Here is a 16,405-nt window from a genome sequence, read left to right on the forward strand (position 1 = left end):
AATAACCCCAGCTCCCTCAGCCTCTCCTCATGAGACTTATTCTCCAGACCCCTCACCAGCTTTGTTGCCCTTCTCTGGACCCGCTCCAGCACCTCGATGTCTTTTTTATGGTAGGGGGCCCAAAACTGGACACAAACAGGGAAACGCGCTGACGCCGTGTGTGAAGGACACCCCGGGGGAGAGTGGGGGGCTGGGGGGCTTCGGGGTACGAGGGCAGCCCCCAACTCTGCACCCAGGGGCTCCCGGGCAGCTCCTACACACACACACACACACACACACCAGTGCTCGGGAGACGTGCCGCCTGGCAGAGCTGACAAGGCAGGAGTGTGAATCAAGTAGGACTTAAATTCTTAATTGAAAACCATGAATTTCATTACAACTGATAAAAACGGACATAAGGAGCTCTGAGGCTGCCAGAGCTGCCTCCAGCCACCTCTCTGCCAGCCCACAGAGACATGGGGCCGGGCTGCGGGCGAGGAGCGGGTCCCTGGCCAAACGCACTCCCTTCCCAGCTGAGAAAGGTGGTGCTGAGAGGCAGAGCCCACGTTCACACATGAGGAAGGAAATGGGAGCCTCAGAAAAATCCTGGTTCTGGAGTAGGATTGCCATGTGTCACATTAACTCCACCTGTGGAAGCTCCCTGGCTTTGGATTTATTTGATCCTCTGCATCCCAAGTGGGCTGCAAACCCCTCCAGTGATGCCAGGTCCCGGGCACAGCCGTGCCCACAGCCAGGGACACCACGTTCACACATGAGGAAGGAAATGGGAGCCTCAGAAAAATCCTGGTTCTGGAGTAGGATTGCCATGTGTCACATTAACTCCACCTGTGGAAGCTCCCTGGCTTTGGATTTATTTGATCCTCTGCGTCCCGAGTGGGCTGCAAACCCCTCCGGTGATGCCAGGTCCTGGGCACAGCCGTGCCCACAGCCAGGGACACCCACCTCTGCGGGGGTTCTGTAGCCTTTCTGACAGCATTTTGCTTTTGGGGAGCAGTGACAACAGAATTTGGAACTGCAGCTTACCATGGTGGAGAAGATGGTCTCCATCTTGTCGTCCTGTGGCCGTCTGAAACCAGTTATTTTGCACACCAGGCTGCTGTTCACCAGGACTTTGTGTGCGGCCAGGCTTTTATGGATGTAACCCATCTCTGCCAGGTACTTCATGCCAGAGGCAATCCCCTGCAACATGCCAACCAGCTGGGCGGCTGAGAACTGGCCCTCGTGTTTCTGTGAAAAAAAGAGGAGGAAAAGCCAAAGGTGAGTAACGCCCAGTTCAAGGGGGCACCACCAGCAGACCCCAGCAGTTTCCAGGGGCTCCCAGAGCACTCACCCTGAGGAAGGAGTCCAGCGTGCCGTTGCCCATGTACTCCATCACTATCATCATGGTGCTCCCTGCACGGACAGACAAGGAGCCCTGTGTGAGCTCTGCCCGTTGCTCGGGCAGTTCTAACGCTGTGGGGGTGAGAAATCCAGGTGCCAAGCTCCAGGGTGACCATCCTGGGCTGCCCGGTGGTTAAGGGAGACGTGGGCTTTATCTCAGGCAGTTTGTGATGAGCAGTGGGTCCGAGGCTTTTCTGTGGTTCCCAGCTGGGAACCCTCTGGATCCCAATATCAGACGTTCCTTTTACCAGGACACTGAACCACATCACAAAGGAGCACAGCACCGCTCAGTGAGAGCACAGGCAACAGCTCAGCCCAAGACTCAGGACAAAAATACTTCCTCACCTAATAAAAAGGCTAGTTAAAATCAGCACACGCGCTCACGTTTCTTTGGATTTACATGAACATCCATTTAACTACAGCATCCGCAGACCAGTTCAGTGCACACAGTCCCACGAGAGCCGGGAGCAGTCGGAGTCATCTGTTTTACTGACAGAACCTCACTTCAATTTGCTTTTATTAAGAGTGCAGAGTTTTGCTGCTAAGCCAGTCCTACTACCTGGATTCATTAGTCTAGCCGTAAGCATTTTATTAATCATCAGAAGGCTAAAATAGCTACTACAGGAGGAAACACCTGATTTCCAGAGAGCAAGAGCGTTGCACCTCTGGCATCAGGTCATCGCTCCAAAGCAGCAGCTCTGAGGATGCTGTGAGCTCAGCCTGCCCCATGCTTGGGACCCCCCCGTGCCCGGGACCCCCTACCTCTGGTGACGACCCCCTCCAGGCGGATGATGTTGGAGTGGTCGAACTGGCCCATGGTGCAAGCCTCGGCCAGGAAGGAGCGTTGCTGCTTCTCGGAGCAGCCAGCACGCAGGGTCTGGATGGCCACAGGCAGCTCCCTCTTGCTGGGCAGCTTCAGGCACCCCCGGCAGATTTCTCCAAACTCCCCTGGGGGGCAGAGAGAGGAGTCAGACAGCACCCACGCAGGGCACGACGTCCCTCACACCTTCCCTCCAGGGACACTTCCTTTGCCTTGGGACCACGGAGCGCGTTCCTGTGGAAGGGGTGATGTGTCCTGCTGTGCAGAGAAGCAAGATTTCCCCCAGCAGGCTCGGAGACACGGAGCCCTGCGTGGCTGCAGCCTTCACCTGAGCACTCTGCTTCACCATCTTCCCCCCTCCCCGCTGCTGAACACACAGGTTTGGCATCAACACGGGATACTGAAATCATGTGTGGTGCAATGAAATCCCTTCCTCCTCGTCCCACACCTCTAAGCCATTCCATCCACACTCTGCTCAAGTGCATATTGCGCTTTTTCTCATGAAAAAACTATTAGCCCCCCATCACCGAGCTCACACTCCCCAGGCTGGGACCCTCCTGCTTCCCCTCTCAGCACCAGCAGGGTCTCCTCCTCCCAGGGGCAGAGCATCCCCTCTGCACAGCCACGCGCCCGGCAACAGGAGCCACCCAATTCATAAAATAAAAGGCCAATATTGGCTTTACAGCAAAAAATGTGTAGCTATTAAAAGCTTTAACGATTTGAAAGCCAAGTACTTGTTAGGTCAGCAGTAAGACAAATGCACCCCCAAATTCTTTCTATTTAAATATATTCCTGACTAATTTTTCTTGACTTTTCAAACACCGATTTGTTTCTGAAGAGCATCTCAGCTGCTCCACTCGGCAGCTACAAAGATAACCTCCTCTCCTCTTCAGTGTCCTCTTCCCTTCAACGCTGTCCTTTAAACTGGTGCACAAGCCCTTCCCCTCTTCCCTTCCTCCACCTCTTTTTTTTTCCTGCAGCTGAATTTATCTTTAGGAAAAAAAATGACAAAGAATAATCGTGTTTCCCATGTTCTGGCACACATTAGCGATTAAGGCTCTAGGGCCCAGTGAGGGGATTTTAATTTGCTTTTAAGTTTTAGGCAGTGAAGTTGATGAAAATCAATAAATCATTAAGTTCACATATTTATAAATAGTTCTCATGCTGCTGTCAAACTGCCCAGATGCAGATAATTGCTGATGCTTTCTGCCTCCCTCGGCTGGCTGTACTCAGTGCCTCAGAAAAACAAACTGGAATGCAAAAATCGAGCTCCCAAACAAAATACCCCCCCAGCCCCGTGTGCCACAGAGAGAGGGGACAGCTCTGGCTGGGCACAGGCACTGCCAGCAGCACGGCCACCCCCCCATGGCCACGGACACACAGACACTGCCCCACAGACACAGACACCGCCCCGGTGCCCCCCGAGGAAGAACTTGCCTGTCCCGATGATCCTCTCAATTTTAATACTAGCATTATCCAGCTCTTTGGCAAAGAGGTGCACGGCCTGCATGGGGTCTTCACAAGTGTCCGGGTCGATGTACGTCCTCCTGGTTGGTATTTTAACTGCAGGGAAGGAAAAGGCACAAAAAGTGTGTGATAAAGGCTCAGCAGAGCTCCCACCCGCCTGTCCCGGGGAATGCTCTCCCAGGTCACACATCCTCAGGTCTGCTGGCAGAACTCACTTGCCACCTTCTTATAAGCAAAGCAGAAAGACTCAGCTTTAAGGTTGCTAGGAAATTTTTTGTGGGTTTAAATGAACCTAATCGCTCTGCTTCATGGCCACAACCTCCATGTTAAAGGAGAGCAGCTCCTCCACCCTAGTGCAGCTCCCCCCAGGACTGAGCCTGTCTGCCTCCCAGGCTAATCCTCCAGTCCCCCAACCATCTCCACTCCCAACACCTCTAGGAGAGATCATTATCATCACGAACAGCAGCAGCCATGTTCCAGGTCCCTGGATTAACAGCACGGGCAGCAAAATACCTCCTGGCCGAGCTGCATCCGAGAAGCACGTGGGCTCTGCTGCTTCCGAGATGCTTCAGGGAGCAGAAGAGCACGTCTGCGCTCCACGGGCATATGCCAGGAATCAAATAAACTCATCAATCCTGACGTCTGAATTTCCTTTGACAAGGGTTGTCTGTAAAATTATCGCTGCTCACTAATCAAGAGTAGCCCCAGAAAACAAAGCTGTGTTCTCACGTAGCCGTTTGTGCAAAGCCAACAGAATAATTCATACGCCCCGTGAAATGCTGAAAGCCCTTTCCTCGGGCAGGGCAGTGACCCGTGGGCAGGAAGGATGGACACCCGCTGATGGAGCTGTCAAGCCCACGGTCCCCGGGGAGCTGAGCTGTGCTGAGCCCCTGCTCCGGGATAACGTGGGATGACAGCCCTTCAAAAGCACGGGTTCAGGGTGGCTTTATGAGGAGCTGGGTTATTAATAGCAATAAATACAGGCTCCCCACACTGTTGTACCCACCACAGCGGCCAGGCTTCACTTACAGTGGAAGTAGAGCTCCTCGTCCCCGTCCTGGCTGGCTTTGCTGTACCCACACTGCCTGCACGGAGAAGGAATCACAGAATCACAAAATCTTAGTGGTTGGAAGGGACCTCCGAGATCATTGAGTCCAACCACAAAAAAAAAAAAGAAAAAAAGAAAAACCCCCCAAAAAACACACACCCCCCACAAAAACAACAAACCCAAAACCACCACCCACCAACTAAACCCCACAGCCCAGGCACACACCGTTACGGGGGCTGTGAGCTGGGGGGCAGAGTCAGCCCCACGGCAGGGCAGGCAGGGGCAGCTCAGCCCAGGGACCCCCCCAGAGCCCCACCTCGGACCCCCCCCCCCTGCCCAGCCCCACACCTCTCGGTGTGCCCCGTCTCGGCCGCAGCCCCCCTCACCTCCTCCAGACCATGACGCCGATCACCATGGACACCAGCACCGTCAGCCCCGCGATGGCCACCACCGCGATGATGAGGACGGGGTTCTGCTCGCTGGAGGCCACTGTCACTGCAGGAGGGGACACAGAGTGGGTCAGCAACATGGCTTGGGGTAAGAGCAAGGCTGGGGGCAGCCCTGGACACCACTCTGGGTGCCAGCCTGTGTCCTCCAGCAAGGACAGGCTACCCACAGCACCAGGGTACACAGCAATTTACATTCCAGCTCAGTTTGAAGAGCTGGAGCTGGTGCAACCAGACCAAGGTGTGGGGCAGTGGGGATGGAGCAGCCCCCGTGCCACCCCCCCAGCCTGGCTGTGTCAGCACTGAGGAAAGGCTCCCCGTTTGTCAGAGGGACGTATTAAAATTTATGGCTTACAAATAGTTTTCCTACATCACATTAATCCCTTCCCTTCTGGCTTTCGCAAACAGGGGTATTAGAAAGCTACATTCTATATAAAATTTTTATTGGCTTCAATTCGTTCTGAAAATGTCTTCTGTGTGGCAAACGGATGCAATTTAAAGCCCTGTTAAACACAATCTGTGAGAGTCGCAGTGAGCCAGCCATCTCGGGGCGTTCATTCCGAGCCAGGGTGGGTTATTAAGCTGAAGCCCAACCATCTCTCCGAGCTCTTTTTAGTCAGTGAAATAAGATGCTTCTGGACCGCGGTTACGAATGGAAACCGTGCAAAGGAAAAGCCCCAGCAAACAGCACTGACGCTGGCTGACCTTACCCAGTGTCCCGGTTTGAGGTAAAACCGGATCAATTTTGTGTTCTGTAACTTTGCATTTTAGTTAGGCCTTTTCTAACTCTCTGAAATTAACGGCATATTGTGGAGAAAACTGTTCCTTCTCAGAGTGATAAGACCAATGTTTGTGCTACGTGCCAGGGAATGGCGTGCAGAGAGGCCCTTGCTTATACTTATTGCTGTAACAACCAAGGTCAGCCAATTTTCGTTATTTGCCCCTTAGAGGGTCGGAAACGGAAAAACGTAGAGGGGTCACATCTGTGGGGAGGAACAGACAAGACAGGTGACCCAAACCTGACCAACAGGGGTATTCCATCCCATCTGCCCCATGCTCAGTGTAAAAGCTGAGGGATCAAAGGGTCAACTCTCTTCCTGCAATGGCCGACGTCCGAAGAGGACCCTGTCTGTTCGTCTGCCTTTGATCCCCATGTGTTCCTGACTCCAGAGCTGGAATCCTGCTCCTGTCCATCACCGAGTCCAGTCTGGGACTTCCCCAGTGCCTGCTGGTGACGGGACTGTCATCCTGGGAGCTTGATACGGTTTTGTATATATGTTGTATCTATTTCATTATTTTCTTCTCTTTTATTTTAATATTATTTTTGATTAAAGTAGTTTAGTTAATTCTAAACTTTTCAATGTCCTTATCTCTTCCTCTCCTCTTTCGGGGGGGGGGGGAAGGGCCATCTCTTGGTTCGGTTGCGGTGATTTCAGCTGAAACCACGACACCCAGCCAAGTGGCCAACAAGCCAAGTGCCTCCTGAGCCTGGAGAGCGGGGGTGAGCAACCACCTCCTGCCTGGGACACACATCCCTGGAGCTCCAGGCTGGCTCTGCCTCCTGCCCCAGCCTGTGTGACCGGACCCCCCATCCCTGCAGCACCCACTGGGGGCTGTGCAGCTTTGGGACCCTGCCCTCAGCAATTGGTACAAAGCTTTTACGCAAACATTTCAAAAACAGGCTTTTTTCTGCTGATGTTTTTTTTTTTAAAAAGAAATAAACCAATCTAGAAACTCTGTGTTTGTCCAGTCAATAATAAATCAAAGAATCAGCAGCTGAAAACTTAGTGCATAGCCTGAAATCAGATACAACGGAATTACTGCCAACCCTCAGGAAAGCCAGAAAGCCAAATGCCAGTGGATTTTTTTCCCTGTCTCCAAAAGAAAACTGTATTATCTATCAGTGAAAAGGAATCCAGCTCTGACCACGGCCGTAAACTGCACGGCACAGGAAGAGACAGAGACCAAGATAAATAATTATGACCCCGTTAAAGGATTTATGAACAAAACTCAATATGACAAAACTCTACTCAGTTGGTCCCTCAGGGACCAACACTCACCCCCTGCCAGCGCCTGCCTGGTGGCCCCATGGAAAGGACGTGGTGAGACCTGTTCAGCCCCATCATCGTTGCAAGGCAGAGCCACCCCCTGTCACTCTGGCTCTGCTCAGCAACTTCTGGGGCCACCCCAGGCAAGGAGCAGAGACTCTGTCCCCAGACAGTGTGACACAGCAGCTGGAGAGCAGCCACCCTCACCGATGCTGCGCCGAGAGGAGCGAGGACAGACACCCCCAGGACAGACAGGACAGCAGTACCAACCTTGTTGAAACCAAATATGAAAATGCAATTAAAAGCGAGTCCTGGGAAGCACCTGCTCTTAAACCTGGAGCAGCAGAACCAGAGGAACAGATGCTGCTCCAGGAAACCAGGAGCATCTGGGGCAGTGTCCCCGTGACTCAGCTCAGAGCTCTCGTGCCTGCAGGTGTGTGAGAGACGAGCCCTGCCAACACTCACACTCCGCCAGCGTCTCCACCTCGATACTCGGGCTGTAGTTCCCGTACTCCGGCGAGGAGGATGTTCGGATTTGGAAAATATAGAGGGTGCCAGGCTTCAGGTTATTGACCGTCACGGCTTTTGATGTGGTTTTCACAGTCGAGTAACTTTCGAAACCAGGAGCATCTGGGGCAGCTTCCCTGTGACTCAGCTCAGAGCTTTTGTGCCTGCAGGTGTGTGAGAGACGAGCCAACACTCACACTCCGCCAGTGTCTCCACCTCGATACTCGGGCTGTAGTTCCCGTACTCCGGCGAGGAGGATGTTCGGATTTGGAAAATATAGAGGGTGCCAGGCTTCAGGTTATTGACCGTCACGGCTTTTGATGTGGTTTTCACAGTCGAGTAACTTTGATCTCTCTGATCCTGCGAAATAACGAAATACCTGAGATGGAGTGGGGCTGGGAGCCGCGGAGCGGGCAGAGCTCAGCTGGATCCTCACCTCACCCCTGGGCCCCACCAGGGCACTCCATCCAAACATAAACCGTCTACAGAAAGAATACATTTATAGGTGTCTCATTAATAGAAATTACACAGAGAGATCTCATGAAACGGCAGATGGAGCCCGATGATGTGCTATGAAGACGGGAGGGGACAAGGCAGTGGGGAGCAGCTGTGTCACCCCACACAGACCCTCTCCCCACGCTGGGGCTCGGCTGCTTCATCCGGCCTCATCCCACTCCCTGCCCCGGTGTAAATACACAGGCATTGGCACATGCTGAGTGACCAAAGCTGGCAGCCAGATCTGCCAACAGTCCTGTTCCCTGGGATGTTCTTCACTTGCCCAGTGACCTCCAGCTCCCTCTGCTTCGACTGAGGGAGAGGGTGAGGGGCAGCCAAGCTCCTGCAGCCGCTGGAGGCAGGGCAGGCCAGGGGGACCACTGGGCATCTTGCCCCACTTTCACGTGCCCCTCCGCTCTGCACCCCACAGTTTGCAAATCAGAACAAGCCCCAGCCCTCCCAGGAGCTCCCAAAAACCTTCCCCACCATCGGAGGCATTTCCTCAGCCGTGTTGGGAACTTCCCAACAAACTCCCTGGCAAGAAGAGGAGCTGGTGCTGCCACGGTCCTGGACTTGGTTTATCTGAGCCCACTTTCCCCCAGGAGAGGGGCCACGTCACGTCCCGTGGCCTCAGCAGCAGCCTCTGGGATCCCAGACCGTGTGCTGTGCCCAGAGACCAGCCCTGACCAGTGTCCCAGCCCCACGACCCAGCACAGGTTCTTCATCGCTCCACTCCCAGGGCCAGGGACATATTTCCCATTTGATACGCTCTTCCCCTCAAATCTCCACAGTTAAAGTACATCTTTAAGAGCAAAGAGTAGGAACTAGGTTGGTTTCCACGTCAGCATCAAGAGCCTAATTTCAGTGAATAATTGCTGAACTCTAGTTCGAATTCCCTAGCCAAGCAAGACGTTTCCTCATTCCATATACCCCGAGTATCTCGTTGCTGCAGCCCATTTGCACAGGAATTACTGTTTGAGGCTTCAGCGTTCGCCCTCACCCACAGATTCCTCCTTTCAAATCTATCAGATGCTGAAAATCACATTAATATGAATCAGTTTCAAGGTAGCTTGTTTCTAAATACAGAACACCAACATGTCACCTGCACAGTTTGCCTGACATGTAATCAGTTTCATAACGAGCCTGAGCACACGCAGATAAGGTAATTTGCGGAACTGTGTCATAAACTGCATTTATTTTGATTTAGAGCATTGTCCCCGCTCTCTGCCCAGTAGTATTTCTTCTAAAATCCTCAGCTCACTGCACCCATCAAATAGCAGCTATTTTTAAAATTAGGAGACTGTCATCAAAATGTTTGCTGTGTCCCCTCCTGTGTGTAAGACCACTCACAGCTCACCGAAGTCACGGGTTTGGTGGCCCTCAGCCCTACACCAGCCAAGGCCACAAGGTCCAACGCTCTCCCAGAGCAGGCTACAGATACAGGTGTCATCTCATCAGAGATTTAGAAACCCTGTACAGTTCAGCAGTCCCTGGCTGGCTAATGGCAAACACCCAAACCTCAGATTTCTGATGTCCTTGAAAAAAGCCATCCAGTGCATGAAAAAAAAATAAAAAATGAATGAATGAAAATTATTAGCTTTACTCTTTATCCCAGGGAGATGTCAACATTATGCATAGAAAAAAATAAAAATGAATGAATGAAAATTGTTAGCCTTACTCTTTATCCCAGGGAGATGTCAACATTAGGACTGGATGAAATCTTGCTGCACAGATTGGGGGAGGAAAAAGCCGCTAATCAACGTAAACTCTACAAATAATCCAAATTTCCTGTAACTTGCATAAACAGACACACTGTCAGAGGTGAAAAGAGCTTATTGGCCCCCGTAGGAAGGGCTCCTCTCACTCTCAGCTCAGGGACAGCAGCACCGTCCCCGGCCACGCGCGCCCTTCCCCTCCCCACGGTGGCTGAGCGTGACGGTGACCTGTTGGCACCGGCAGCACCGCGATGCCAGGACAGACCCGGTGGCCAGGGGAGCCCCCGCAGCCGAGCCACCCCCCGAGCCTACCATCTCATGAAACGGCAGATGGAGCCCGATGATGTGCTATGAAGACGGGAGGGGACAAGGCAGTGGGGAGCAGCTGTGTCACCCCACACAGACCCTCTCCCCACGCTGGGGCTCGGCTGCTTCATCCGGCCTCATCCCACTCCCTGCCCCGGTGTAAATACACAGGCATTGGCACATGCTGAGTGACCAAAGCTGGCAGCCAGATCTGCCAACAGTCCTGTTCCCTGGGATGTTCTTCACTTGCCCAGTGACCTCCAGCTCCCTCTGCTTCGACTGAGGGAGAGGGTGAGGGGCAGCCAAGCTCCTGCAGCCGCTGGAGGCAGGGCAGGCCAGTGGGACCACTGGGCATCTCGCCCCGTTTTCACGTGCCCCCCCGCCTCTGCACCCCGTGGTTTGCAAAGCAGAACAAGCCCCAGCCCTCCCAGGAGCTCCCAAAAACCTTCCCCACCATCGGAGGCATTTCCTCAGCCGTGTTGGGAACTTCCCAACAAACTCCCTGGCAAGAAGAGGAGCTGGTGCTGCCACGGTCCTGGACTTGGTTTATCTGAGCCCACTTTCCCCCAGGAGAGGGGCCACGTCACGTCCCGTGGCCTCAGCAGCAGCCTCTGGGATCCCAGACCGTGTGCTGTGCCCAGAGACCAGCCCTGACCAGTGTCCCAGCCCCACGACCCAGCACAGGTTCTTCATCGCTCCACTCCCAGGGCCAGGGACATATTTCCCATTTGATACGCTCTTCCCCTCAAATCTCCACAGTTAAAGTACATCTTTAAGAGCAAAGAGTAGGAACTAGGTTGGTTTCCACGTCAGCATCAAGAGCCTAATTTCAGTGAATAATTGCTGAACTCTAGTTCGAATTCCCTAGCCAAGCAAGACGTTTCCTCATTCCATATACCCCGAGTATCTCGTTGCTGCAGCCCATTTGCACAGGAATTACTGTTTGAGGCTTCAGCGTTCGCCCTCACCCACAGATTCCTCCTTTCAAATCTATCAGATGCTGAAAATCACATTAATATGAATCAGTTTCAAGGTAGCTTGTTTCTAAATACAGAACACCAACATGTCACCTGCACAGTTTGCCTGACATGTAATCAGTTTCATAACGAGCCTGAGCACACGCAGATAAGGTAATTTGCGGAACTGTGTCATAAACTGCATTTATTTTGATTTAGAGCATTGTCCCCGCTCTCTGCCCAGTAGTATTTCTTCTAAAATCCTCAGCTCACTGCACCCATCAAATAGCAGCTATTTTTAAAATTAGGAGACTGTCATCAAAATGTTTGCTGTGTCCCCTCCTGTGTGTAAGACCACTCACAGCTCACCGAAGTCACGGGTTTGGTGGCCCTCAGCCCTACACCAGCCAAGGCCACAAGGTCCAACGCTCTCCCAGAGCAGGCTACAGATACAGGTGTCATCTCATCAGAGATTTAGAAACCCTGTACAGTTCAGCAGTCCCTGGCTGGCTAATGGCAAACACCCAAACCTCAGATTTCTGATGTCCTTGAAAAAAGCCATCCAATGCATAGAAAAAAATAAAAATGAATGAATGAAAATTGTTAGCCTTACTCTTTATCCCAGGGAGATGTCAACATTAGGACTGGATGAAATCTTGCTGCACAGATTGGGGGAGGAAAAAGCCGCTAATCAACGTAAACTCTACAAATAATCCAAATTTCCTGTAACTTGCATAAACAGACACACTGTCAGAGGTGAAAAGAGCTTATTGGCCCCCGTAGGAAGGGCTCCTCTCACTCTCAGCTCAGGGACAGCAGCACCGTCCCCGGCCACGCGCGCCCTTCCCCTCCCCACGGTGGCTGAGCGTGACGGTGACCTGTTGGCACCGGCAGCACCGCGATGCCAGGACAGACCCGGTGGCCAGGGGAGCCCCCGCAGCCGAGCCACCCCCCGAGCCTACCTTCTCGTAGTACTTGACCTCGTACTCGGTGCCGTTGGGGGCCGGGAAGCCCGGCTCCTGCCACGACAGGGAGATGCTCTTCTGCTCAACTTTATCCGCGCGGATGTCAGTGATGGGAGCTGGCGCTGAAAAAGCAGAGGAAAGCAGCTGTGACCATATTGCTGCCAGGGCAGAGAATCCCCCTGCTCTCCCTGCCACTGATAGCACCCAAGCCCCCCCCCAGAAGCCCATCCACCCGGCCAGAGCCTTGGGGACACGGCCAGTGACACCCCGTGCCACCACCCTTTGGTTGCTCTCATCCTGGACAGGCCAAGTGCAACCAGGAGATCACACGTCACAAGGTGTTTTATCTCTGTCCTCACATTCCCCTTGGCTGTGAAACCCACGTCAGCTCAAAGGTGCTCAGTGGTTACTCCGTTTCTGCTTCTGCCCTGGGATGGCAGAGTAAAAACTTTAACAATTTAAGCAGCTGAAGATCACGCTGCTTCTGCAGATACCAGTTCCCTCTCTCTGAATCAGGACTGTAACTCCAAGCTGGTGATCATCCAACGGGAGAAGATGTTGGTAAAAACACAACAGCTTTGTAATCTGTGGGCAGCTAGTAACGTTCTATCCAGAAACAAGCAAAAAAACCCCTAATTACACCCTCCACCCACAGTGCCACGGAGGGGTCTGAGCAGTGGCACACGTCCAGCGCTCTGAACCTGCTGCTAAGGATTCCTGGCAAAGGCAAAACACAGTCTTCAAGCAGCAGGGCTTGTAGGACATCCCAAGGCTTCTCCAGCCACCCTGGCACAGGCTCTGCCCCGCGGCATCCCAGGAGCTGGGGCACGGGGAGCTGCCTGCCCTGTCTGCTGCCAAACGCACCGGCTCACCCAGGAGCCAGCTGATTATTTCTGGTTACCTCATGCTCCGTGCTGAGCCCTCCTCCCTGGCACGTGTGCTCCCGTTTAGTTCATCTCACCGTGCAAGATGCACTTGCCAACTATTCCCATTTTACCCAGTTTGGCTCCACATGAGCTGACTTCTCCAGTGCAGCACGGGCAGCTCCACTGTCCCCGGCCGTCCCCAGGCTCCACACCTGACGGTGACACCCATGCTGTCCATGGCAGCAGAGGTGGCCCTGCCTGTCCTGTCCTGCCACGCTCATCTCTGCATCTCCAGAGCCTCCTCCATGCCCTCTCCTCCTCTGACCAACCACCTTCTCCTGCCTCCAAGCCGCCCAGCAGCTCGGTGCCTGCTCAGCTCCCGCAGCAGCACTGCCTGCACCAGGCTCCCTGCCCCCAGGCAGCGCCCCAGCAGCTCCTCCGAAAGCACCAGCAGAAGAGCCAGCTGGACCTCCCAGACTCTGTGGCATCTCCAGAGCCAGCCAAGGACACGGCATCCCCCGACTGCCCCGAGCAAGGCAGTGGCGGCTGCTGGGGACAGGCTAGGACATCAGCTGCAAAGATGCCATCCACGACAGACACAGAGTATTTTAGCAGGAAAAATAAAGTTCATACCTGGTACATCTATTAGACCCCCTTGTTCTGCTTTGGGTTGATTAGAGAGAAAATGAGGACTGATTCACAGAATCTTCTAGGTTGGAAGGGACCTTAAAGATCATCTTGTCCAACCGTCAACCTAACTTTGACAAAAATAGACACCCACACAACAAACAAGGAGCATCATCACTAAACCATACCTCCCAGCACTACATCAACCCCTCTTTTGAACACCTCCAGGGATGGGGCCTCAACCCCCTCCCTGGGCAGCCCATTCCAAGGGCTGAGAACCCTTTCAGGGAAAAAATTTTTCCTAATATCCAGCCTGAACCTCCCCTGGCGCAACTTGAGGCCCTCCGCCAGTGTCTCCACCTCGATACTCGGGCTGTAGTTCCCGTACTCCGGCGAGGAGGATGTTCGGATTTGGAAAATATAGAGGGTGCCAGGCTTCAGGTTATTGACCGTCACGGCTTTTGATGTGGTTTTCACAGTCGAGTAACTTTGATCTCTCTGATCCTGCGAAATAACGAAATACCCGAGATGGAGTGGGGCTGGGAGCCGCGGAGCGGGCAGAGCTCAGCTGGATCCTCACCTCACCCCTGGGCCCCACCAGGGCACTCCATCCAAACATAAACCATCCACGGAAAGAATACATTTATAGGTGTCTCATTAATAGAAATTACACAGAGAGGTCTCATGAAACAGCAGATGGAGCCCAATGATGTGCTATGAAGACAGGGGGGGACAAGGTGGTGGGGAGCAGCTGTGTCACCCCACACGGACCCTCTCCCTGCACTGGGGCTCGGCTGCTTCGTCCGGCCCCGTCCCGCTCCCTGCCCCGGTGTAAATACACAGGCATTGGCACATGCTGAGTGACCAAAGCTGGCAGCCAGATCTGCCAACAGTCCTGTTCCCTGGGATGTTCTTCACTTGCCCAGTGACCTCCAGCTCCCTCTGCTTCGACTGAGGGAGAGGGTGAGGGGCAGCCAAGCTCCTGCAGCCGCTGGAGGCAGGGCAGGCCAGGGGGACCACTGGGCATCTTGCCCCACTTTCACGTGCCCCTCCGCTCTGCACCCCACAGTTTGCAAATCAGAACAAGCCCCAGCCCTCCCAGGAGCTCCCAAAAACCTTCCCCACCATCGGAGGCATTTCCTCAGCCGTGTTGGGAACTTCCCAACAAACTCCCTGGCAAGAAGAGGAGCTGGTGCTGCCACGGTCCTGGACTTGGTTTATCTGAGCCCACTTTCCCCCAGGAGAGGGGCCACGTCACGTCCCGTGGCCTCAGCAGCAGCCTCTGGGATCCCAGACCGTGTGCTGTGCCCAGAGACCAGCCCTGACCAGTGTCCCAGCCCCACGACCCAGCACAGGTTCTTCATCGCTCCACTCCCAGGGCCAGGGACATATTTCCCATTTGATACGCTCTTCCCCTCAAATCTCCACAGTTAAAGTACATCTTTAAGAGCAAAGAGTAGGAACTAGGCCCAGGAGCTGGGGCACGGGGAGCTGCCTGCCCTGTCTGCTGCCAAACGCACCGGCTCACCCAGGAGCCAGCTGATTATTTCTGGTTACCTCATGCTCCGTGCTGAGCCCTCCTCCCTGGCACACGTGCTCCCGTTTAGTTCATCTCGCTGTGCAAGATGCACTTGCCAACTATTCCCATTTTACCCAGTTTGGCTCCACACGAGCTGACTTCTCCAGTGCAGGCTCCAGGCTCTGCGCCTGACCCGTGCTGTCCATGGCAGCAGAGGTGGCCCTGCCTGAGCTGACTTCTCCAGTGCAGCACGGGCAGCTCCACTGTCCCCGGCCGTCCCCAGGCTCCACACCTGACGGTGACACCCATGCTGTCCATGGCAGCAGAGGTGGCCCTGCCTGTCCTGTCCTGCCACGCTCATCTCTGCATCTCCAGAGCCTCCTCCGTGCCCTCTCCTCCTCTGACCAACCACCTTCTCCTGCCTCCAAGCCGCCCAGCAGCTCGGTGCCTGCTCAGCTCCCACAGCAGCACTGCCCACACCAGGCTCCCTGCCCGCAGGCAGCACCCCAGCAGCTCCTCCGAAAGCACCAGCAGAAGAGCCAGCTGGACCTCCCAGACTTTGTGGCATCTCCAGAGCCAGCCAAGGACACGGCATCCCCCGACTGCCCCGAGCAAGGCAGTGGCGGCTGCTGGGGACAGGCTAGGACATCAGCTGCAAAGATGCCATCCACGACAGACACAGAGTATTTTAGCAGGAAAAATAAAGTTCATACCTGGTACATCTATTAGACCCCCTTGTTCTGCTTTGGGTTGATTAGAGAGAAGATGAGGACTGATTCACAGAATCTTCTAGGTTGGAAGGGACCTTAAAGATCATCTTGTCCAACCGTCAACCTAACTTTGACAAAAATAGACACCCACACAACAAACAAGAAGCATCATCACTAAACCATACCTCCCAGCACTACATCAACCCGTCTTTTGAACACCTCCAGGGATGGTGCCTCCACCACCTCCCTGGGCAGCCCATTCCAAGGGCTGAGAACCCTTTCAGGGAAAAAATTTTTCCTAATATCCAGCCTGAACCTCCCCTGGCGCAACTTGAGGCCATTTCCTCTCGTCCTGTTGCCTGTGACTTGAGAGAAGAGACCGACCCCCACCTCTCTACACCCTCCTTTCAGGGAGTTGTAGAGAGCAATAAGGTCTCCCCTCAGCCTCCTCTTCTCCAGGCTGAACACCCCCAGCTCCCTCGGCCTCTCCTCTTAAGACAGAAGGGTGGTCCCAGGTCACCCCAGAAAGC

General features: G+C 53.9%; 1 protein-coding gene across 1 annotated transcript in view; it reads right to left on the reverse strand.

Annotated features, from left to right (window-relative positions):
- Positions 1-16,405, reverse strand: part of EPHA10 (EPH receptor A10) — a 57,495-nt gene that overhangs the window by 14,519 nt on the left and 26,571 nt on the right. The window contains exons 7-13 of the mRNA XM_014946461.1: positions 12,151-12,275; positions 7,914-8,076; positions 5,102-5,210; positions 4,697-4,752; positions 3,638-3,763; positions 2,143-2,328; positions 1,331-1,392 (exon numbers count right to left, since the gene is read on the reverse strand). Coding sequence (XP_014801947.1) covers positions 1,331-1,392; positions 2,143-2,328; positions 3,638-3,763; positions 4,697-4,752; positions 5,102-5,210; positions 7,914-8,076; positions 12,151-12,275 — 827 coding nt within the window. The remainder of the gene's footprint in view (positions 1-1,330; positions 1,393-2,142; positions 2,329-3,637; positions 3,764-4,696; positions 4,753-5,101; positions 5,211-7,913; positions 8,077-12,150; positions 12,276-16,405) is intronic.

Source organism: Calidris pugnax, unplaced genomic scaffold (assembly GCF_001431845.1).
Source record: "Calidris pugnax isolate Ruff unplaced genomic scaffold, ASM143184v1 scaffold113, whole genome shotgun sequence".
In the NCBI taxonomy this organism is placed as follows: Eukaryota; Metazoa; Chordata; class Aves; order Charadriiformes; family Scolopacidae; genus Calidris; species Calidris pugnax.